This window comes from Erpetoichthys calabaricus, chromosome 14, assembly GCF_900747795.2.
Source record: "Erpetoichthys calabaricus chromosome 14, fErpCal1.3, whole genome shotgun sequence".
Taxonomy (NCBI): Eukaryota; Metazoa; Chordata; class Cladistia; order Polypteriformes; family Polypteridae; genus Erpetoichthys; species Erpetoichthys calabaricus.
This window is the reverse complement of record NC_041407.2, coordinates 19236101-19261318: the sequence shown is the minus strand read 5'-3', so window position 1 is coordinate 19261318 and position 25218 is coordinate 19236101. Positions and strand designations below refer to the sequence as shown.

At 40.3% G+C, this 25218-nt stretch overlaps 1 protein-coding gene across 4 annotated transcripts in view; it reads left to right on the top strand.

The window, feature by feature from the left end:
* LOC114664469 (myosin-10) overlaps nt 1–24499 on the top strand; it is a 149704-nt gene extending 125205 nt beyond the window's left edge. For all 4 annotated transcript variants that reach the window (XM_028818577.2, XM_028818576.2, XM_051936285.1 and 1 more), the window contains 18 exons: nt 1281–1404; nt 1633–1804; nt 2196–2408; nt 4519–4663; nt 4965–5171; nt 5843–5947; nt 6790–6942; nt 10922–11170; nt 11308–11520; nt 11634–11846; nt 12851–13012; nt 13148–13276; nt 14241–14329; nt 14535–14658; nt 19106–19314; nt 21558–21666; nt 21929–22101; nt 23107–24499. In XM_028818577.2, coding sequence (XP_028674410.1) covers nt 1281–1404; nt 1633–1804; nt 2196–2408; nt 4519–4663; nt 4965–5171; nt 5843–5947; nt 6790–6942; nt 10922–11170; nt 11308–11520; nt 11634–11846; nt 12851–13012; nt 13148–13276; nt 14241–14329; nt 14535–14658; nt 19106–19314; nt 21558–21666; nt 21929–22101; nt 23107–23245 — 2928 coding nt within the window. In that variant the 3' untranslated portion in view covers nt 23246–24499. The remainder of the gene's footprint in view (nt 1–1280; nt 1405–1632; nt 1805–2195; nt 2409–4518; nt 4664–4964; nt 5172–5842; nt 5948–6789; nt 6943–10921; nt 11171–11307; nt 11521–11633; nt 11847–12850; nt 13013–13147; nt 13277–14240; nt 14330–14534; nt 14659–19105; nt 19315–21557; nt 21667–21928; nt 22102–23106) is intronic.
* The last annotated feature ends 719 nt before the right edge of the window (nt 24500–25218 follow it).

The following is a 25218-nucleotide window of genomic DNA, read 5'->3' as shown; positions in this document are numbered from 1 at the left end:
AGATGTTGACTATATGAGTGAGGCACGCCGACTCAGACGGAGAATAGGAGACGATTGCCCACAATCCCGCAGCAAGAGAGAAGAGCCATCAGCTCAGTTGTGATCACATGACGCTCAGCAGACAAACTACTCGTACTGCAAGACCTCGCTCATTTATCAAGTGAAAATTTATTAAAAATTTTTGCTCGTCTTGCAAAACACTTGTAAACCAAGTTACTCGCAAACCGAGGTTCCACTGTAAAATCGTTGTACTTTTAGGCTTAGGATTTTATATATATATATATATATATATATATATACTTTATTTTATATATTACAGATCACATATTTATTTTAATTTAAATTGCATGGCCCCAAATCAATTTTAACACATCTTTTTAATTTTTTTAAGTTATTGTTTGTACTTTATTTATTAATACAGTGTAGTAGGCAGACTAATGGCTCTAGTTATCTCTTCATGTGGGGTAGGCATCAAAGGTCTGAGTTGACACTTAAAAACTAAGCTGACATTTGCAACAAACAGAGAAGTGACCTAAAAGTTTAGCAATCTAAAAATCTTGATTTTATTCATCCTAATATTCAACCATATGGCACAGCAAATGTCTTATTGGATTTATGAAGCCTTGGTTTACACTTACAGGCAAGTAATTTAGCAGTAGTCCTTTGGGAATTACAACACCTGACCAATACTTGGGATCACAGGAAATAATTTTATACCCTTTAAAAGCAAAAATAAAAAAAAAGAAGTTCCAGACAGCTCTTTACTTTGTTGATTTCCTAGCTTAGCGTTTAATAAGGCTGATGAGATACTCCCGGACCTAATTAGAGACAAGATCATTTAGGTTTGCAGATTGGATTCCCAAGATACATAAATGTATGTATCCTATTCCATTTTCTGAATTTTTTGAGTTGTGCCATGCAAACCACTTCAAGAATACTGAGAGGCTAATCATAAATATTGCTGACCCCTATCCTAGCTTAAGAACACTGTAGAGCAAATAGCTAATATTTAAAATGAATGAATGAATGAAAAAATGCAACATTTTCAGTCGACCAAAAGAAGACAGCTTGCCACAATTTCAGCAGCCCCGTTTAAACCCTGACTCATTACTTAGATCTGCCTTGTTCAACTACTGCATTTCAATAAGAAAAAATGTCTTTCTTTCAAAAATACCCAACTATTAATCAGGCAAGCACCTGTTTTGTTTTTTGTCTTCTTTCAACTTACGAGTCTTAAGCATTTCACCTGCTTTCTTTAAATTGGACATTATTTAATACAGGAGAAGAAATTACTCGAAGACCGAGTCTCTGAGATAACTTCCCAGCTAGCTGAGGAGGAGGAGAAAGCCAAGAATCTAAGCAAATTAAAGAATAAGCAGGAGATGATGATCGTTGATCTTGAAGGTAATGCCTTCTTTCTATTGAAAGAGTATATAACATACAGAATGTCATTTCTTTGTTGTCCTTGTTTATAATATTTTTGATTTTGTAATTGCATGTGTCTGAAAACAAATAAAATAGTGTGTCTACATTTAGCTTATTGTAACATTCACTTGTATTCCCTCGTTTTATAAGAGGGAAGCATTGCAGAGTAAGTAGCTAAAAATGTTTTGCAATTTCTTTTTCTGACAGAGAGGTTGAAGAAAGAAGAGAAGAGCCGTCAGGAACTGGAAAAGGCAAAGAGAAAGTTGGAAGGCGAGACAACAGACCTTCAGGACCAAATTGCAGAACTACAAGCACAAATTGAAGAGCTCAAAGCTCAACTTGCCAAAAAAGAGGAGGAGCTGCAGGCTGCATTAGCACGGTAGGCTCTTTGAAATATGGCGCATTAACAATGGTCTGTTTTTGAATCAAGGAAATCTATATGCTTGAAATAGTACAGTATGTACAGTAGTTCTTAGGGCACCGGGTTCATGGTGTTAGGGAAATGTATTTTTGGTACTTCTAACTAATGAGAGAAAACAACCATTTATGTGTTTTCGGTCCTAGAGCAATTGGACCAAAGGTAACAAATCAGAAGGGCAATATTGAGGAGTACAAACACTCTCTTTTTGCAGACGTTTATAGAGTCGGCCGAGTTTAACTTGCCACTAAATCAACTTGATAAAATCAATAGTCTTCTCTTGTTTATAAAAAACTCTTACATTTTTATGTGAGGTCCCAAAAATTGCATTCTGCTGTGTATTTGTTTGCAGAGGAGATGATGAGGCAGTACAGAAGAATAACACTCTGAAGCAGGTTAGAGAACTGCAAGCTCAAATTGCAGAATTGCAAGAGGACCTTGAGTCTGAGAAAGCAGCACGTAATAAGGCAGAAAAACTCAAGAGAGACTTAAGTGAAGAGCTGGAGGCATTGAAAACCGAACTGGAAGATACACTGGACACCACTGCTGCCCAGCAGGAACTCAGGTAAGTGCTTTGTGCCATGGTGCCACAAATGTAATATATTAAATAGAAGTGGAGATTAGGTGTAATTTATAAGGGCGTTTTTTCCATTTCAATCCACTTTAAATTCTTAATTTTAGGTAGTAGTAACAGTTTGTTTTGCATATACAGTGGAACCTCGGTTTGCGAGTAACTTCGTTTACGAGTGTTTTGCAAGATGAGCAAAAATTTTTAATACATTTTGACTTGATAAACGAGTGAGGTCTTGCAGTACAATTAGTACAGTGGAACCTCAGTTCACGACCATAATTTGTTCCAAAACTCTGGTTGTAAACCGAGTTGGTCGTGAACCGAAGCAATTTCTCCCATAGGATTGTATGTAAATACAATTAATCCGTTCCAGACCGTACAAACTGTATGTATATATAATTTTTTTTTTTTTCAGTTTTTAAGCACAAATATAGTTAATTATACCACAGAATGCACAGCGTAATGGTAAACTAAATGTAAAAACATTGAATAACACTGAGAAAACCTTGAACAACAGAGAAAACTAACACTGCAATAGTTCGCGCTATAGCGCTAGGAACCGCTCGCTAAAAACACTTTTTTTTAATGAGTTTTAAGCACAGGGGAAAAATTAACATTTGAAAAATCCGTAATTTAATAAACCACCAAGAAAAGTAACATTGCAACAATGCAGGCTACGAACCGATCACTGTAAATAGAACTGAAAACAAAAACAAGCCTTCTCTACCTTATGCGTCCCTTGCTCGCAAGCTCTCTCTCTCTCGCTCACTCTCTCTCCCGTGCCTGTGTGTGTGCGTGCGTCTCTCTTTTGCGAGCCTGGAGCGCCTGTGTGTGTGTCTCTCTAGAGCGCTCCTGTGTGTGTGCGCACCTCTCTGGGGCGTGCGGCTCTCTCTGTCTCGTGCTGTCTGTGTGTGTGCCTCTGTCTCTCGCACTGCCTCTGTGTGTGTGTGTGTGTGTCGCGCTGTCTCACTCTCTCTCTTGCTCGCTGCACAGGAAATGCACAGGGAGAGACTGAACATGTACAAACCGAAAGGGAACCTGGCTTGTTCGTAAACAGAGTGTGTGGTCGTGAACCGAGGCAAAAGTTTGGTGAACTTTTTGGTCGTAAACCGAGTTGTATGTGTACCAAGACGTTCGTGAACCGAGGTTCCACTGTATGTATACGCTTTGTCTGCTGATCATCATGTGATCACAACTGAGTTGATGGTTCTTCTCTCTCTCTCTCTCGCTGCAGGATTGTGGGCAATCGTCTCCTATTCTCCGTCTGAGTCGCCATGCCTCACTCATATAGTCAACAACTGTACGAGCGTATACTGTTTACTACAGCATTAGCATTGTGACTGTGTGCGCGCGTGTGTGTTTATGTGTGTGTGCTTGCACGCATGTGCTGTGACGTGCGAGTCCCCGTCTTACACCCTGAAACACGAAGCTGAATCTCAGTATTTTAGCAACACCAGCTTTATTCAGCTTGAAACAGCAACAGCGCGGTTATTTATTGTAGCGGGATCTGCTGCTTTCCTATACACAGACACAGCAGTCAGACAGGGCCCTGCGCATTTATAATGTTCCTTGTTCCTTGTATCACCCATCGATGGCAGGCGCTTATAGCATGTTCCGCGATCTTTTCAGATTCGCTTTTACTGTGAACTGCTACAGTGCTGGGAGACTGTGATTGCTTTGGGACGCTCTTCCGCGTGTTGTCCCGTTGAGTGCAATCCCACAAGAATTTCGAAACTCACTCACACCAGCCATGATTCTTTTCAAAGGTAAAGTGCAGGTTAATTTGTTTTATGTATTTTTACTTTATAGTTTGTATTAATCATTTTTATATGAATAGTTTTGGGTTGTGGAACAAATCATCTGAGTTTCCATTATTTCTTACGGGGAAATTCACTTTTATATACTAGTGCTTTGGACTATAAGCACGTTTCCAGAATGAATTATGCTCGCAATCCGAGGTTCCACTGTATATCTGTTCTGTTGCAGTGCATTATCACAAAACAGCTAATGTGTACTTATTTTATCAGGTATTTTGTTCATAGGAGCAGTGCCTGTGGATTTTATATTCACTCTAAACACATTTTGACTCGTGTTTGCCATTTAGGACCAAACGGGAACAGGAGGTAGCAGAACTGAAGAAGACTATTGAAGATGAGACAAAGAACCACGAAGCTCAGATCCAGGAAATAAGACAGAGACACGGCACCGCACTGGAGGAGCTGTCAGAGCAGCTGGAGCAGGCTAAAAGAGTTGGTGTTGATTTGTGGACTGATTGTATGACGCAGAGCTATAACTATAATTTACAGTTGATAATAAATGCAGAACAGTATCTTCTGCTGTTACTTAACATACATGTAAATACTAATATGTCAAAAGAGGAAGATACTAAAAAAACAGCATTTACAGTTTTATCTTATGGAAGATTCTGTACAGGTGGATGCTTAACAATTCTTTTATTTCTTTGCCTGTATCTTCTCGTTTTGTTTTTTCTTTTTGTTTTCTGTCATTTTTAGTTTTGCCCATAACTGTACTTCTTTCTGTCCTTTGCAGTTCAAATCCAACCTAGAAAAGAATAAACAAACCCTGGAGAGTGATAACAAGGAACTGGCCAGTGAAGTGAAGCAACTGCAGCAAGCCAAATCTGATTCTGAGCACAAAAGGAAGAAACTGGAAAGCCAGATGCAAGAGGCATTAGCCAAAGGAGCAGAAAGTGAGAGGATGAGGACTGAGACTGCAGAGAAATCTCACAAACTACAGGTACCTGCAGATGGTCTAGATCAGGGGTGGACAATGTCGGTCCTGAAGAGCTGCAGTGGCTGCAGGTTTTTGCTCCAACCCAGTTTCTTAATGAGAAGTCAATTACTGCTGATGACGCAGCTTACTGCTTAAGTGACATTTTGATGCTTCATTTTAGTGGTCTCACTTGCTAAGGTTCCCCACCCTTAATTGTTCATTTCAATCTTAAACAGCTGCATTGAATGTTTTAATGGCTCCTTATTAGCAATAAGATGCAAATGACAAAGCAGTCAGCAGTTCACCATCTAGCTTGTTTCCATTTACATCTCTTGTGTCTTCATCATGCACTGTTTGATTTATTAAAACACTTGATAGAAAATGTGACAGACTGAAAATGATCTGTTTTAGGCTTCAAATCATTTTGATGATATCCTTGGAAAGGGAAAAAAAACTCTACGATATAAGAACCTTACATTGCAGACTAACAAGCCATAAAATTAAATAAGGTCTTAGATTGGAAAGGATTGATTTATAATTAAGCAATTGGGTTGGAATGAAAACCTGTAGCCACTGTGGCTCTCCAGGTCTGACATTGCTCACCCCTGATCTAGATTGGTTACACCGGTAAGCTAAACTATTATGCCATTTCTTCAGATCCAACGCCATGTCTCAATGTCTGCTACTTTTTCCAGGCTGAACTGGACAATATCACTGCTCTGTTGGAGGAGGCTGAGAAGAAGGGTATCAAAGCAGCTAAAGATGCTACAAGCTTGGAGTCCCAGCTGCAGGATACACAGGTACACATGTGAATGTGAATCGTAACGCATCTAAAATGCATTTTAAGTTATCAAATATTTTACTTTAGTAGTGTAAAGGAAATGTTCATTTTCTATATACCAACATTATATACAGTGTCCCACTCGGGAGTACAGCTTTAAAAATGCGAATTACTCGCGAACGCGTGAACGTAAAGGCGAGCTGTAAGAACTGAACATACCTGTATTTAGTGGAAAACGAGTCCACATTACAAAAGGTGCTGAAAATGTCCTCCCCCAACGTCCGCGCACAAGGAAATGCGACGCTCCATATTTGAGAATGTCCTCTGCAACATGTCACTGTCGATGGAAACAATTTCACGCTCGATGTTTGCTTTCAGTTATTCGATGGTCCTGGGTTTGCTTGCATAAACCTTGCCCTTTAAATATCCCCATAGAAAAAAATCTGGGGGAGTTAAATCGGGCGATCGAGGTGGCCACAAATCTTTCGAGATCACCCTGTCTCCAAAAAACGATCGGATCTCTTCCATACTGGCATGAGAGGTATGGCATGTTGCCCCGTAGCGGCGCCCACTATAGTGCCCGCCTCTTTATGACACAGGATCAATTCTTCATTAAATAAGGAATATTTTGAACCTTGTTGCATGATGATACATGCACGCGTTGCAGAGTAATTCGCATTTTTAAAGTTGTACTCCCGAGTGGGACACCCTATACATGCATACAAATATGCAGTATCTAATAGGAAATTTAAATTAATAACACATCTTAGTGTTTGGATTGAACATTCTGCTGTCTTCTTCACCTCTTCATAGTGTAAAGTGTCATATTATAATAGCTCATACTTAGATTGGTTCACACAGGAGCTTCTTCAGGAGGAGACCCGTCAGAAGCTTAACCTGACCAGCCGTATTCGGCAGCTTGAAGAAGAGAAAAATAACCTGCAAGAGCAGCAGGAGGAAGAGGAGGAAGCACGCAAGAACCTTGAGAAGCAGGTTGCAACACTTCAGGCCCAGGTGTGGAGAAAAAAAAAATATAGTATCTCAAAATATTACACAACAGAAGTTGGTTATTATCGAACAATGTCAGACTAACATTATGTATTAGACAAAGGTAGTTAGCCTGCTCCCCATCTTAGACAGTGTGCTGCATCTCATTACTTGATAGAATGAATACATATTCTCATTCTAGTCCTTCATTATGTTACTTTTTTTGAACTATAAATTATATCATGTATACAAAGAAATTTTTTTGCTTCTGCACCTTTTTAGATTCCAAGTTATTTCTCTGCTCCAAATAATACAATGAGAAACTGAGAGGAGAAGAGAACAGTACATTTTGGAGTTTTAGTAAAGAGTAACGACATAAACAGGTTGCCATATTTTGTAAAATCACTAGGTTGATACTCATTATTTGTTTTTTTTCCTCTTTCAGATAGTATAGTACATTCATAAATCATTGGAAAAACTTGAGTATGAAAGATTAGGCACTGACGTGAGCATCTTTGCAGTAAAGGTTAAAATAACCAAAGATGGCTTCCAGTTGCAATGAAAAATACAGTAGCTGTTTAGTAGAGTCTACCGTATGTTAAGGAAAAAAACAAAACGTATGACAAAGTGAGTTCAGAGTCTGGAGGCACCTTTACATATCCTTGGTGTATCCTTTGTAGATTTTTTTTAGGAAGTTTAAACTTGGAGAGATGAGCATCTTCAATTATTTTAATAATATTTATCCATGTCTACCATAATCATAAGAAGTGCATTTTTGTAGTAGTGGTTTAATTACCTGGATACCTTTATTAATTAGTCTTAACAAGTCAGCTATGTCATACTAATAGACAGACACAATATACCTAAACATACTGGTATAAATACTTCTTCTTGTCAATAATAAATACATCATTTAAACATTCTCAATCTAAAATGGAGAAGTATTTAAACCTCTAGGCTAATGTCATAGTTCCGGCGCCGTCAAGAGTGGCAGCCTTTTCAGCAGCTCCGTATGTGTATGTGTATGTGTAGTTTTCTCTTGTCTGTTTTTACCTGCATTTCTATCTATGTTTAATTTAATATTTTTTTGAATCAGAAAGGTGCTGCTGAGTATGTAAATTTCCCCTTGGGATTAATAAAGTTATCTATCTATCTATCTATCTATCTATCTATCTATCTATCTATCTATCTATCTATCTATCTATCTATCTGTCTGTCTGTCTGTCTGTCTGTCTGTCTGTCTGTCTGTCTGTCTGTCTGTCTGTCTGTCTGTCTGTCTGTCTGTCTGTCTGTCTGTCTGTCTGTCTGTCTGTCTGTCTGTCTGTCTATCGTCTTTGCTAAAAGAAAATTGGAGTCAGGCCTTGCAATCAATGAGATGATGTGGATCGGAGGTGCCCTGCTTTGTAAATAGACAATCTTCTTCTCAAGAAGGATCTGTTGATGGTTCATGTGAATCAGGTCCACAATCAAAACACACTGGAATCCCTAGGAAAAAAGTGTATAGATGCATAAGGTTGGAAAACCTGAAAAAACATTTCTAAAGACCTGGTTGTTCTTTAATCCATAGTATAGCAAGCTGTCTACAAATGGAGGATATTAAGTCCTGTTGCTACTCTCCTAAGTAGTACCCATCCTACAAACTTCATGGTAAAAATGCAAAGCATAAGAATATAAAATACCACCCTATGGTTACCAACAGAGGACGTGCAGAAATCACTTGAATTTGCCAGTCTTTATCCATATGGAATTAAACACTACTTTCCAAAAGAATGACTGCTGCCTGCTCCAAGTATGCACAAGAATAATGGATGTTCCACTGTGCTTCTGGAGCCTTTTATGTGAATCAATTAGATAAAAGTTTACCTGTTTGACAGAAAAATGCAACAGTGTGTTTGGAGGAAATACCCACCGTACTGTACACCAATACCGATACCTCATTTGAGCCATGAAATATAGTGGAGGAAACCTCATCGTTTGGTGCTGTTTTGATGCTCCAGGGCCTGGACAGCTTGCTAACATGAGATGGACAATTAATTCACAATTGTATCAAGAAATTTTACTGAAGGATATAGAAGTCATTCAGTGAGTTAGGTGACGCAACAAGACAGTGACTCAAAACACAGGAGTAAATCAACAGAATAGCTTAAACAGAGAAAATTCATGTTTAATTAAGATACTGTGCCATGACCTGAAGAGAGCTGTTCACGCAAGGAATTCCAGAAATATTATTGAACTGAATCAGGTTTGTAAGGAAGAATGTTGTAAAAATGCTGTCTTAATTCTTGTGCAAGTCTGATCAGCAGCTACAGCAAACATTTGCTTGTAGATATTGCTGCCAAAAGAGGTTTGTCCAGGTTATAAATACAAGGAATCACATACTTTGTTTAAGCGTGGACTGTGAATGTTTAAAAATTATGTTCAGTATTGACAAGATGTACACTTGTTTGTTCATTATTAGTTTAAGGATTGTGACACCGCTGAAATTAACATCACATTTGTTTGTGGAATTAGTGCAGAAATATAGGTAATTCCTAAAGATTCACAAGATTATTACAATCACTTTGTGGATATGTGGTTGAGCAGGGATGCTATTTTCAAAGATAACCATTTTGAATGTATTGTATATGCTAAAGCTTGTGAAACCCGGAGTCCAGGAATTGGCATATGTTTTTCACAATGATCGATGGAAGAGCCCTTTGCTGATGTCACCCATTATTTTGTCCTAGAAAGGAAAATGATTCGTCTCTGAAGACGAATTTGGATGACTGTGCTAGCAGCACCACACTGTTCTGTCTGCGGTGAGGTGTCAAGAGTCATCACACTAAAACTTAGGAGTGCGGGGTAATGCCATGCTAACAGCTAAAGGTCTGTCTTGTAACGGTGAATGTTAACACAGAACAGACTCGTACATGTGTTGCTCTATAGATTGACCCCACTCAAAGCCCAACAAATGTTAAAACATTTAGGCATAATCGATATAGATAGATAGATACTTTATTAATCCCAAGGGGAAATTCACATACTCCAACAGCAGCATATTGATAAAAAACATTATTAAATTAAAGAGTGATATAAATGCAGGTGTAACACTTTATATAATGTTAACGTCTACCCCCTGAGTGGAACTGAAGAGTCGCATAGTGTGGGGAGGAACGATCTCCTCAGTCTGTCAGTGGAGCAGGATGGTGACAGCAGTCTGTCGCTGAAGCTGCTCCTCTGTCTGGAGATGATCCTGTTCAGTGGATTCTCCATGATTGACAGGAGTATGCTCAGCACCTGTTGCTCTGCCACGGATGTCGAACTGTCCAGCTCCATGCCTACAATACAGCCTGCCTTCCACACCAGTTTGTCCAGGCGTGAGGCGTCCCTCTTCTTTATGCTGCCTCCCCAGATCACCACCGCATAGAAGAGAGCGCTCGCCACAACCGTCTGATAGAACATGTGAAACGGTGTACAATTTTCATTACTTAGCAATGCAACAATTAAAGTTCCCCACATATAAAAATGTAGTTTCCCTCAGGATTTGACTATTTCTAAAGGTATTATGCTGAACCTAGTCATTTATAAAGGTACCCATAAATGCAACATATGCTAGATTTGGCTGAGTATGGATGATGTCTTCATAATGTTGCAATTTATTAGTTTTCTAGTGTATGTCACCCTGACACATTAGACATGCAGAATTTGTACTATATGTCTATATTTAGGGCTAATATATTACATTTAGATTTCCCAGTGAAGTGTGGCTCCTTTTTTATGTTCTTTTTATTTATTAAATTTATCAAAACCAAATAATTTATTAAAACCAAGTAACACTCATACAAATTTAACAAAACTAAACTCAATTCAATCCCCATCCAATATCATAGTTCTGTTCTGTTAAACGGTTGGATGATGGTGGACTAAATTAAAGTTTATCACAGGTTTTTTTTTTTTTTTCCCATTATTTTATATCTACATGGTTTAACATGCATAATTAATTTCAAGTTTTACACTTGCCTGCCAGCTAATTGAAACAAAAAAGAAAGTAGAAGATGATATTGGAGTGATGGAAGGTCTAGAAGAGATAAAAAAGAAGCTACAGAAGGATGTGGAGAGTGTCACTCAGAGGTTAGAGGAGAAGGCAATGGCTTTTGACAAAATGGAGAAGACCAAGAACCGACTGCAACAGGAACTCGATGACCTCATGGTAGATCTGGACCACCAGAGGCAAATTGTTTCTAACCTTGAGAAAAAGCAGAAGAAATTCGATCAGGTAATGCATGATTTTTTCTTTTTGTCTTCTAGCTTTTTGATCTGTCCCCAACCTAACCTTCTGTAACTGAACAACTTCTTTTTGTTCTTTGTCACACTTAATCTCTTCAAGTAAAGTTCACTGTTTTGTGTTTTCAGATGCTTGCAGAAGAGAAAAATATTTCTGCTCGCTGTGCCGAGGAGAGAGACAAAGCTGAAGCTGAGGCTCGGGAGAAAGAGACAAAGGCTCTTTCACTGGCACGGGCACTAGATGAAGCATTGGAGGCCAAAGAGGAATTTGAGAGGCTTAATAAGCAGCTCCGCTCCGAGATGGAAGATCTTATGAGCTCCAAAGATGATGTTGGAAAGAATGTAAGCTCGCCCCAAAATGTTTTCGTCATCTTTGTGCTGTTTATTTGTTTCGCCTCCTTTACATATCCAGGAATCAAGATATCTGTCTCTAAGGATGTGTTTTTTTCACACAGGTCCATGAGCTGGAGAAGTCTAAGCGCACACTTGAACAGCAAGTCGAGGAGATGCGAACTCAGCTCGAAGAACTTGAGGACGAACTTCAAGCCACTGAAGATGCAAAGCTTCGTCTAGAGGTCAACATGCAGGCCATGAAGGCCCAGTTTGATCGGGACCTCCAAACCCGTGATGAGCAGAATGAAGAGAAAAAGAGAGCACTGGTTAAGCAGGCAAGGGCTTTTATTTGCATCAAGGTTTTTTTAAATGTTTTTATTTTAGTGCTACTAGTTTTGATTTGTATTTCTGATTTCTGTTTTCAAATTTAACTGAAGGAATGGGGTGTGTACAAATAGATTTTTTTTGCCAGCTTTGTGAAAAGGCTTCCATTTCATAAGAAGCTGTGGGAAGCAATTCAAGTAACACTTCTCCTGCCACCTATTTCAGCGTGACTTTGTTTTTGACATGTCAGAATCTGGAAAGTATGAGTGCAGGGATCATCACTTGGGAATTGTAGATGGCTGTATATTATGGGGAAAAAAACAGTGTCTGATATGAATAAGAATGGCAACATACACTGGATTCTGATAGATCAACCAAAAAGCACCGCAGACAGCCATAGCTAACTGGATCCTCACAATGCTTGCAGAAGAAAGTGATCCTTAACTTTAATTCACAGAAACACCAAATGTTTTCAAGGAGTAAAATATAAAAATAAATTAGCATATTTTTTTAGAAGGTGAATATACATGCTCTGCAACTCACATACTACATACTCATTTTGAAAGTTTGTGTAAATAGACATATTGCTCATGTATGTTGTCTACATGTTACTGTTACTGTAGTGCCCATGTGAAGTGCCCTCTAAAGCCAATTTCACACCAGAACTGCTAGCAATTTGTTCCTAGTGCCAACAGTGCTTAGTGAATATCCCTTCAAACTACAAAGCACTATCCCATGGAAATTACAGCAGAACTCTCCATTCAAACTTGCACCAATACCTAAACATACATTCCATTCTAAGAAAGGGTTTGTTCTCTGACATACTTTTAAAGTAAAATACCTAAATATTGGTGTCTATAAATAATATTTCCTTGAGCCTTGGTTTTCATCTGAAATTGTAAGATTCCACATGTTCATTCTGGCTAAAGAGAAAGATGTAGGATTCATAAATTCCATGAGTTTCAGACTCACTTATGATGACTTACTGATGTAGTAAATGGTACGTTGAATACAGGTGCGAGAAATGGAGTCTGAATTGGAGGATGAGCGTAAGCAGAGGGCATTAGCCATGGCTACAAAAAAGAAATTGGAAATGGACCTCAAAGATATGGAAGGTCAGATTGAAGCTGCCAACAAAGCACGGGATGAAGCTGTGAAGCAGCTGCGAAAACTACAGGTAAGTTCTTTAAAATCCAATTTTTTTCAATTCCACAGCGACTTTCTACTTAAAGGATCAGAATTCTAAAGTGAAAGTGTGTTTCATATAATCCTTTGATAATAACGTTAAAACACTTATATTTACCTGATATAGGCCCAGGTTAAAGACTATCAGCGAGAGCTAGAAGACGCCCGTGCCTCAAGAGAGGACATCTTTGCTCAGTCTAAAGAGAATGAGAAGAAGCTTAAGAGCCTAGAGGCAGAGATCCTGCAGCTACAAGAGGTTAGCTTTCTAAACTTTGATTTGTATTTTTGTCTTTTTTTTTTTTTTAATTGTTCTTTAAAACACTATATACAATTACATTTACTTATCTTTTACACCACTGTAGCAGTAATAACAGGGTACTTTTATCATTTAGTTTTAGTCAAGAATTCCTCACAAAAGAAACAAAAAAAGAAATGACATTGATTTCCTGCTGGGACCTGTGCTGGTTTCTTCTTCCAGTGTTTAGAATTTAAAATTGACACTATGCTGGATAAATGAGAGTAATAAATTAGATTAATTTACATACGATAGATGTTATACTGACGTAAAATAGATTTAAAATTACAGCTTATAGATATTATCGGCGCATGTAGAGAGCTGTTGTCAACTGGAAAACCAGGGTTTGTTTAGAGAAGTCTCTGGCACAGGCTGCAAATAGCTGTCTTGTTCCAGTTAAATACTGAGTGTTGTTCATTATGTTAAGCAAAGAACATTCGCTCCACAAATAGCATAGGTTCAGTGCACTGTGGAAAGGTAGTTCTGCTAACAGTTCTGCCTTTTTATGTTGTTTGTGTTTTTTTTTCAGATTTTAGTCTGTTTCTATTACAAGAACTGAGCAATTTGCTGGGGAATATACCCTGAAAGCCTAATAATTCTTTGCATTTATATGGCGCTTTTCTCACTACTCAAAGCGCTCAGCAATTGCAGGTTAAGGGTCTTGCTCAAGGGCCCAACAGAGCAGAGTCCCTATTGGCATTTTACGGGATTCGAACCGGCAACCTTCTGATTGCCAGTGCAGATCCTTAGCCTCACAGCCTAGTAAATGAAGTGTTTTCATTGGCTATCAGCAATAGCAGTGAACGAGCTCTCCGTGTCAATTAGCATCTTTAAGTCCAAGCTTGAGCCTAGAAGATGTGTAATAAGGCAATTGTTTGTTTTACTAAATTTTTCACACCTTTTCACAATATTCATTGTATATTAGGATCTGGCTGCCTCTGAGAGAGCCCGGCGCCATGCAGAACAAGAGCGAGATGAATTGGCTGATGAGATTTCCAACAGTGCATCTGGAAAGTAAGACTCTTCTGCAGGTCTCCACCTGTGGTGCTTGTTTAGTATTGCTGAATGAAGCTCAGCAGAGTGGGCATTAATTCATAATGTGGGGAGTGCTAGTTGAAATTCCTTTTCTCTTTTCTGCTGTTGTCATCACAGAAACAAAAGGGGGTTTGACTTAAATAAGGCTTTTGAAACGCGTTATCACACTCTCATTAATTTTTAGGTCTGCTTTACTTGATGAAAAAAGACGCCTTGAGGCTCGAATTGCCCAACTTGAGGAAGAGCTTGAGGAGGAGCAAAGCAACATGGAGCTCCTGAATGACCGCTTCCGTAAGACCACCATGCAGGTCAGTCCCTTTCCCATGGATTTGGGTATCTGAGGAACTTTAAAAGCTAGAGGTTTTTGAAGGATAGTGAAAATTGGGAAGAGTGATTAAATAATTTTGCTGTTCTATATAGAATGTCAAAGTAGAGCCAAATATCTCTGTAAACAATTAACAGGGCACTGTGAAGTAGAGTGTCTTTTTAAATCACGATCAGTAATCTTGTGGGACAGAAGTTAAAAATATCATTATTAAAAGTAGTAATTCTTTTCAAAACATTTCATTAGATTTTTTTCCTTCATATTTAGGGCTGTCAGCATTTAAATATAATTCAGATAATTAAAAAAGAAACTCTGCAAAGACAAAAACTGGCAATTGAATGTAAACAGACAGTCTTGTTTTCCTTGCACCAATAAACATGCTGTCCAATTTTGTGGTATTTTACAAAGTTTTATACAATGACCACCTGCTCCTGCCCTCAACACTACTTGGTACCGTTCATTGTAAAGTATTTTATAAAATGCTATTTGTAATGTATTTTTTGTGTTTTACCTTATACGACTTACATAACAAATGCAGTATATAAAGGTATTATTTGTTAACTAACTGATAAATAGAACTCGTTTTACAGATATTTTTTGGAACTTGCTAAAATAAAATATATATTCACGGCATTCGTAGTCTGAATCACAATCTGATTGTATGGGTGGTTACCTACCATATATATATATATATATATATATATATATATATATTTATATATATACATAAAAAATATACAGGCAGTCCCCGGGTTACATACGAGATAGCGACTGTAGGTTTGTAATTAAGTTGAATTTGTATGTAAGCCGGAACAGGTACATTATTTTAATAAATGCTATTATTGACCGACTGTAACCAAGTGCTCTGCCAATGAATGATGGAGTTTCATCTCTCTCTGACCTTTTTATTATTTCTACTTTATTTTCCATGGTGATGGTTTTTCTCTTCTTTACTGTATCACGAGCACCTGCATCAGATTTGTGTTTCAGAGACATTCTTGAAGGGTGAATACAAAAGGTTAAGATGAGCTCTTCTGCACAGCACTGTCCACGCTATCACAGCAGGATGGCACCTGTCGTCAACACGTCTGATGTACTGACAAGAGGCAACTTCCTGCTATGTGCGTAACAGTACAAGCAGGCTTGCTATTGAGAATGAATGGGGTGGCGAGGGGGGGGGGTTCATCACCAGCCCACCTCACAGTCACCTCCACTACAGTATGCTGCCTGCAGCGTCCGCCCACCGAGAATGAACATGGTGCGGCCAAAGGCGGATAGTGAATCACCCCCATTCAATAGGTATCCATCCGATGCACACTACAATGCTACCCCCCGCCGCACCGTTCAGCCACAACTAGGTCACCACTTGCAGCACAGGGCAGCCGTGTGTGGTGGGCGGGCAGTGAAAGCGCTTGCCGTTGGGAGCCGCCTGAGGAACACTACACTGCTCGGGCAGCGAAATCGCCCCCCTCCATCTAGCCACCACTTGCAGCGTCCCCAGGCCGAAGATGACGGAGCGGCAGTTACTGAGGCGCATGTGTCACAGCTGCGGCCCGTTCGTAAGTCGTAGTTCGGATGTCCATAACCTGGGGACAACCTACCTGTATGTATGTATGTATGTATATATATATATATCTATATATATATATTTATATATATATATCCTCTCTATATCTCTCTCTATATATATATATATTTAGATATATACAGTAATCCCTCCTCCATCGCGGGGGTTGCGTTCCAGAGCCACCCGCGAAATAAGAAAATCCGCGAAGTAGAAACCATATGTTTATATGGTTATTTTTATATTGTCATGCTTGGGTCACAGATTTGCGCAGAAACACAGGAGGTTGTAGAGAGACAGGAATGTTATTCAAACACTGCAAACAAACATTTGTCTCTTTTTCAAAAGTTTAAACTGTGCTCCATGACAAGACAGAGATGACAGCTCTGTCTCACAATTAAAAGAATGCAAACATATCTTCCTCTTCAAAGGAGTGCGCGTCAGGAGCACAGGCTGTCAGAAACAGAGAGCAAATCAAACAAATCAATAGGGCTGTTTGGCTTTTAAGTATGCGAAGCACCGCGGCACAAAGCTGTTGAAGGCGGCAGCTCACACCCCCTCCGTCAGGAGCAGACAAAGAGAGAGAGAGAGATAAACAAAACAGTGAAAAATCAATAAGTGCCCTTTGAGCTTTTAAGTATGCGAAGCACCGTGCAGCATGTCGCTTCAGGAAGCAGCTGCACACAGAAGGTACCAACGTGAAGATAATCTTTCAGCATTTTTAGACGAGCGTCCGTATCGTCTAGGTGTGCGAACAGCCCCCCTGCTCACACCCCCTACGTCAGGATCAGAGAAAGTCAGCGCAAGAGACACAGAGAAAAGTAAGTTGGGTAGCTTCTCAGCCATCTGCCAATAGCGTCCCTTGTATGAAATCAACTGGGCAAGCGAACTGAGGAAGCATGTACCAGAAATTAAAAGACCCATTGTCCTCAGAAATCCGCGAACCAGCAAAAAATCTGCGATATATATTTAAATATGCTTACATATAAAATCCGCGATAGTGTGAAGCCGCGAAAGGCGAAGCACGATATAGCGAGGGATCACTGTATATCTATATCTATATATCTAAATATATATATATATATATATATATATATATATTTAGATATATATATATATAGATAGATATAGATATATATAAATATCTTCTTTATAATATTTTACCGTGGCTGTCCGTTAGCCTACCTGAGATTTTAAATCACCTGTAATTCACAAACCGTTACACATATACTGGTACACATATACTACGTGACCTCTAATGTCCACTTCTGGGGTGATGATTTTTATTCCTTTTTATTTTCATTTTATTTTATTGTAGAATAAACCTTCGGCAGCAGCCAGCAGGGTGGCTGTGTGGCGCATGCGTAAGGGCGCCATTCTCATCCCTATCAGTTTTGCCATCCCTTCCTCTACCTCTTCATATCTTAAATCATTCTTGAGGCAGATTGAAGACTTAAGTGAAAAATTAAGAAAAACGTACTAAGTAATTGCAACTTAAAAACTGACTTAATCAGTTTTATTGTGAAAAGATGCCGACGACCAAAGAGAAGAAGCGGGCCGCTAGGGTGAAGAAAAGAAGAGCTGCCCAGGAAGCAGCAAGCGCATCAACCTCTGAGCAAACAAATGCTAAACGTACAGAGAAAGAGGATGAAAACTATAAGTCAAGTGTATTCACTGCATGTTATCGCACAGTCTGCTGTTGCTGATATCTTACATATAAACATCTTCTCATGGATGTGTGTCTGTCCAGCCCGGAAGTGAGAGGTGGAGTCTGGGTAAAGGCTCCGCCTCTGAGGAAACAGAAAACTCGCTTAGCCGCTAATAACACAAGCGCGGCCATCACGTCAGCAAATGAAAGAAGAAAGACAAAGTCGCTTAGCCGCTAACATCGGCATAATGGTATCCCTTTTACTTTTCTTCCCACCACTAATACACAAGTGAAGTGAGCACATTGGCAAAATGAATCCTCCTAGGAGAGAGATGCCCAGAGAAGTTCCTTTCAATTATCTGACATCTCTACATTTCAATATTGAAATCATTAGAAAAAAAAAAAGTTTCTAGGACCCCGGGGCTTTTTACAGACACAGCCAGTATATACTTATAGGCATACTTGTACATCATTTGTTTTATTTGCAAAACATGTAAAGACTCAGCATCTGTTATATTCTGTATAACGTTAGAACGTATCAGTTTGGTTTGCAGTTTTCGCATTAATCATTTAAGCTAAAGTGCACAAGTCATAAGGATTGCATGCTTTATAGATGCATGGTGAGCAAAAGTATTAAAAATGTAAAAGAAAAACAGTACACACAGCACAAACATACAGCACCTACATTTTTTTTATTTGTGTTTTAATATATGGTTATTTTTAGAAATATTTTAACTTTATTTTCTCCCAAGGTTTGTCTCGGGTCTAAACATGAGTTGGGTGAGTTAGACGCATTCAGTCTCACTGCTGGCTGGATACTGTAGCTCCACGGTGTGAGACTGACGTAGATTTCCTCAGCTGTTAGTACTCATGAAATGAAGAGATACGCTTGGTTTAATTTCTCATGTAATCCAGGTGTGGTTCTTTAATATCTCAAAAGATGAAAACATCATGCATTCAACTAAATTGCCAACAAAACTATTGTAGATTTGTAATTTGTATTTTACATTTATTCTTATAATGTTCCATAAATATTTCCTTTGAATGTTGTGGACTGCTCCTATTCAAATGTTAATTTTGGCTGCACCTAAATTATTTTACAAGTAAAAGCCAGTGGCATGTTAGTTTGGTGGAAGTGATGGAAGAGGGCTTCTGCACAATTACATTTTTTTTCTTCTTGCTTTCTAAAGTGATGTTATTTCTGATTTTCATCACAAGGTCGACACGCTAAACACCGAACTGGCTGGTGAGCGCAGTGCTGCACAAAAGAGTGAAAATGCACGGCAGCAGCTAGAGAGGCAAAACAAAGAGCTGAAATCCAAGCTTCAGGAGCTGGAGGGCTCTGTAAAATCCAAGTTCAAGGCCACAATTGCAACCCTGGAGGCCAAGATTGCCCAGCTGGAGGAACAAATGGAGCAGGAAGCCAAGTAGGTGAATCCATCATCTCCAAAAAAACACAATTCAGCTGCCTGAGCATTTCTGCAGTTTTTTTATCAGTCACAATAATTAGTCATTAGCAGAGGTCAGGTCAGGGCAGTTTGAGGAGCATTGCTGCACCCACCACACGACAAAACAGCTTGGGATCCTGGTTGGCAACCCCCTCAGGCAGACATGCAGTCCAGTCCCACCCTCCGGAAATGACCCTCTATCTGACACAGCCAGGTATTACATGGTTGTCCCCTTGGCCTGGTCCTCAACAATGAGGATCCTGCGAGCCTGGTCACCCTCAGGGAATCGCACCACATGACCGTAGTGCCGTAACTGACGCTCCCTCACAATGCAGGTAATATGACTCATCCAGGACTCCATGAGCAACACAAAGTCAAACCAGCGGTACCCAAGGATTCTCCGGAGAGACACAGAACTGCTGCGGTGGGTTGGCACCCTGCCCGGGATTGGTTCCCTGCCTTGTGCCCTGTGTTGGCTGGGATTGGCTCCGGCAGACCCCCGTGACCCTGTGTTCGGATTCAACGGGTTGGAAAATGGATGGATGGATGGATGGACACAGAACTGAAGGAGTCCAGTCTTCATCTCAGGTCACTGGATAGCATCCATGTCTCGCAACCATATAGAAAGACAGTAAGCACCAGGACTCTAGAGACTTGGACCTTCATTCTTTAGCAGAGACATCAGGAGCGCCACACACCCCTTCCCAGCGATCTCATGACCACCGCCCCCCCCCCAATGCTCTCCCAATCCATCTACTGACTTCATAGGAAGAGTCTCCAGAGACATGAATGTCACTGCCGAGGTAAGTAAACGTCTCAACGATGTCGACACTCTCTCCACAGACAGACACACTGCTGATGGCCGTGCCCAAGAGCTCATTAAAGGCCTGATCTTTGGTTTTTATCAGGACACTCGGACTCCTCACTCCTCAGAGCCTCCATTGACTCACCTTGGCAAAAAATCCTTCCACTCTTTTTTTCAAATAGTCCTTCAATATCTGACACAAAAACTATGATACTGAAGTAAAAAAAATATATACTTTGATAAAATGTCTGTTCATCTCAGATGATTTTTCCTGAATGTTATTTCTATGGTAGATATATGCTAGATTTCTTTTGTTTATTTTTGAAGTACACAACATAGACACAATTCTTTGTAAGGCTGGAAAAATGAAATACATGTTTTTTTAAAGTTTGACATCGACTTTGGTACAATAGTAGCTGAAAGCTGTACATATACATATTGACATATTGATTTTTTTCTAGATGATTTGAAATTTATTAACATTACTAACCATCCCCTCGGCTCTGCCCACGTATTAGTGAAACAGGCCAGTGAGGAGGCCCCGCCCAGCTCTCTACTCCTGACGTCACTCGGCCCACAGCCAGATTAGCGCAAAAATATCGCTCCCGCAAGTGAACTGTGATTCTTAGCGCAATGAGAGAAGTCACAAAATCAACCGGAATGTTCAAGCAAATTATAGGAAAAAAAAAAGATCTAAATACGTTAAGTAGTTCTCTCATTCGCTGACTAAGCAGAGTTAAGGTTACGCCCCGAGGCAGACGCGTGGGTGAGGAAGGCCCCGCAGCCTGATGAGTTTCTCTTGGATTTGTGCTAATAAATCGGCACCGCAAGCAAACTATAATACTTGGCGCGATGAGAAAGTCGCAAAATCAGCGTAATATACAAGCAAATTATACAAAAAAAAAAAACGATCTAAATCCGTCAAGTAGTTCTTTCGTTAAAAACGGACAGACATACAAACGGGTGTAAAAAAACTACTAAGAAATTTCGCACTTGGACCACGAAATTTTTAAAGCCGTTTCTTAACGAGCACCTATGGGCCAAGGGTAACCTACATTCCAAATTTCAAGCCTCAAGTCCTCATGGTTCGGGAGATTTTGTGATGAGTGAGTCAGTGGTATTTGGTTTCTATATATACTGTATATGTGTGTGTGTATATATGTAATATATATATATATATATATAGATATATCTATGTATATAATATACACACACAGATTATGTAGCCCTGGAGTATTTCATATCAGAACCATGCATCTCCTCTGAGTCGTTTAGAGGTACAGTGCAGCTACTAATGAATTTCTCACTACAGACCTGCAAAGAAGTGACTTACATTGCAACAAGGGGAGAGAGAGAAGTGTGGTCTGGATACTTGGGGCAGATTAGCTTCCATCTCATCTTTTTCATTTCCATACAGGGAGAGAGCTGCTGCCAACAAGCTGGTCCGCCGTACAGAGAAGAAGCTCAAAGAAGTTTTCATGCAGGTTGAAGATGAGCGCCGACATGCAGACCAATATAAAGAGCAGGTAATAATGGGCCGAGACTTCGCCATGGTTGGAATCCATGCTTACTGTTTAGCTGGTGCTAAAATCAAAATTCCTGTATAAGGCAGATGTCAGACTTTGAGAAAATGTTGGTCTGATTGTGAATAACGTGTGCCTCGAAGTCTTTTAAAAGGTAAAAGCCGCCATAGGACTACAGCTACCTGTGACAGATGTGCAGATAACCAAGGGCAGGTAGTGGTGTTGCTTGACAGTTTCATATGAACAATGGTATCTTATTTATTAGATGGAGAAGGCAAACTCTCGAATGAAGCAGCTAAAGCGCCAGCTGGAGGAGGCAGAAGAGGAGGTGACGAGGGCAAATGCTTCTCGTCGCAAGCTGCAAAGAGAGCTTGATGACACCACAGAGGCCAGTGAGGTCCTGAGTCGTGAGGTCAACACGTTAAAAAACAGACTAAGGTAGAGAGGTTTTGTTCCATTGTTTTTGGGGTACCATAGAGTCATAAATATGAGTCCTGAACGGTGATGGTCTGAGGCAATTAAGAAGGAAGCAAACTTTATTTAGTAATGATAGTAGAGGTTAACTTTCAGATAAGTGCAAACACTGGGATGTGTTTTATTTATATATAACGTCAACAAAAACTAAATGATATGGAGTTTCCTATAGAGTAATGTAGATTTGGAGGGGTGGCTGCTTAGAGCAGGGGTCCCCAACTCCGGTCCTGGAGGACCACCGTGGCTGCGGGTTTTCATTCTGACCCCTTTTCTTAATCAGTGACCTGTTTTTGCTGCTAATGAACTTCTTTTGAATTCATTTTGATTGACCTGCTCTTGAAGACTCAGACCCCTGAATTGTTTCCTTTTCCTTAATTAGCAGCCAAACAATATTGAGAATACAAAATGAGCCAAAACAACTGGTGTCCATCATACAATACCTGAAAATAAAGAAAGGTGAAGGTCTCAGGAATGTCGGTGTGCTCAGGTCCACAGAGCTCTTAGGACATTTCCGAAATTGTTGATTTTCTCTTTTCTGCTAATGCACCAGGAGAGCAGCAACAAGGCACAGAATTAAAGAACGAGTTTAATTAACGACAAGAACGGGCGCCTCATTGAGCAACTGGTTGGAGTTTGAGGCCCTCACTTAGTTGGTCTTCTGTTGGCTCCCTTACGTCACATTTCATTTCTGTTTAAGGAAAGAAATGGAGCAATTCAGGGGAACGATGAGAACAAATCTTAAAAAAGCAATTCGATTAAAATTGAAAGTTAATTAGCAGCACAAACAGGGCACACATTTAAAAAAGAGGTTTAGAAGGAAAACCTGCACAGCCACGGTGGTCCACCAGGACTGGAGTTGGTGACCCCTGGCTTAGAGGATAAGGCCGGGTGGTGGTGCTGGGGAATTGAAGGCGTTATAGAGGAGAGCGGCTGACCAGCCTCTGAACTGACGTGTTCCCTTCTTGCCAGGCGTGGTGGACTCCTGTCCTTTTCGACTAGCCGTTCTGGGAGACGACAGCTGCAGATTGAAGGGGATCTGTCTGATGACGACACAGACAGCAAAGTCAGCGATCTCAATGAGACCCAGAAGAGCACCCAGGCAGAATAAGAGCCATTACTACTCCACCCCGTGTCCTGCCAGGTGCAACTTGCAAAGCATAGCAGGAGGACAGCCGCCTGCTCCATCCAGCACATTTACCTGACTGCCTTACTTTGTTTGCATTGGCAAGCGGCAAGACTACGGACGGCATTGAAGTAACCCGTCTTCATAGTGTAGCCTTGGCATCCTGTACTCTGCTTCAAGATTTGTGTCCTAGTGCCGTTTAAAATGATATGTAAAATAGGTAAAAACCAATCCATGTGTCACATATGCGCAGCGAGAAGCCATTATTTAGAGCAGGAACATCGACTGTTGACAACTTTAATGTGTACAGGGTTACTGTGCAGTGTTTGAGTAGACCGTAAAATGAAGCACCCGACCCAAACAGCTCGGGTATTAATAAAAAAAAAGCATTTGTGTTCCACACCCCAGCAGATAAAAAAAAATAAATCTAGTAGTGGATGTCATGCAGTCATCTTCTAGGACTTAAAGCGCCATTTAAAGGAATGAATTCGGTGAAACGTGTACCATTGAAACACAGAAGCAAGAAAAAGGTAACAATGTCGCACCTTTGTGTAGTCGAGCCGTAGCTTTCCAGCGAGATCTGAACTTCCGCTCGTGGCTGTTCCTCCAGTCCTCCTCTCAATTTTTGCTTTTCTAAAAGAGCCAAGCTTAGCATTTCAGAGCCCAGTGTGTTCAGTTGGGTATTTTCTATGGAAGCAGAAATAATCAACCGAAATAAAATGTACAGACAGACAAGGTATGGAGATTATTTTCATATATATATTTTTTTTTTTTAAACTTTATTTTCATTCCTTTTTCTGCAGAACAGAACAAAACTCCTTCTCACGTTCAGAGCCTACTTTTAAAAGTGCCTTAGATGCTGCTAAGAGAGCATTCTAGTGAATATCTTCATGTATCTATCCTGGCATGTACGCTTAATATTATGAAGGCAGAGGTGCTCTCCGCTCGTCTGTCGCATGCAGTTTGAGCACCGCTGTCCGCCGTGACTTACGTGAAATCAGTGTTATTAATTCTGCCTCACTACGCCTTCCACTTTGGGGGGGGGGGAAAGGGCAGAAACCCGTTTTGTCATTTTTGGTTCAAAGCTTTAACCTTCCTCATGTAGTTACTTCACTGAACTGGCAACTGAAAACCAGACCTGCAACTATGAAGATATCCAGTTATTTCTTATCAATCTGTATTTCTAGGTAACAATTGATTATTTTGTAAAGAGACAATAAAACATTCATAGAACCTAAACACTGCTTGTGTTGGCGATTCTTTTGTGGGATGACTGATGGAAATGGCCGTGCATCATCTGGAATGACTAACATTAGTTACATTTCTAGAACAGTGTGCTCTACACATAGACAGGGCACACAGGATGGGATGGCAGCCATTATGCTCACCCGAGGTGAGCTACTGGATGAGGTAGTGAATTGGAGAACGAGGATGATGAAGGGTATGAGACCAGCACAAGAAGCCCAAGGATCTGGGCAGGGGGGTCAGCGCCCCCTGCTGGCCTCACCAACTCCTCTTCCAGCTTTTCCTAGCTGGTCTCCCATCCAAGCCCTGGCCGGGCCCACACATGCTTAGCTTCGGGTGGGTGACCTCTTCTGAGGTGCATGTGCTATGGCCGCTTGCCGCAGGGGGAGCAGCCTAAAGCATCACAAATCCATTTAGCCCTTTCGTCACCCAAAGTCGGTGCTCTTTAAGGTTAAGGCAGAAAAGTTTGAAATGAAATTTGCCAATTGGGATGCAGCAGGGTGGTCTTGGAATAAGGACACTGGGGTTCATGGCCTGGGTCCAGACAGATGGCACCCAGGCCATGAACCCCAGTGTCCTTATTCCAAGACCACCCTGCTGCACCCCAATTAGCAAATTTCATTTCAAACCTTTCAGATGGGTGCCATCTGTCTGGACCCATGCCATGAACCCCAGTGTCCTTATTCCAAGACCACCCTGCTGTATCAAAATTG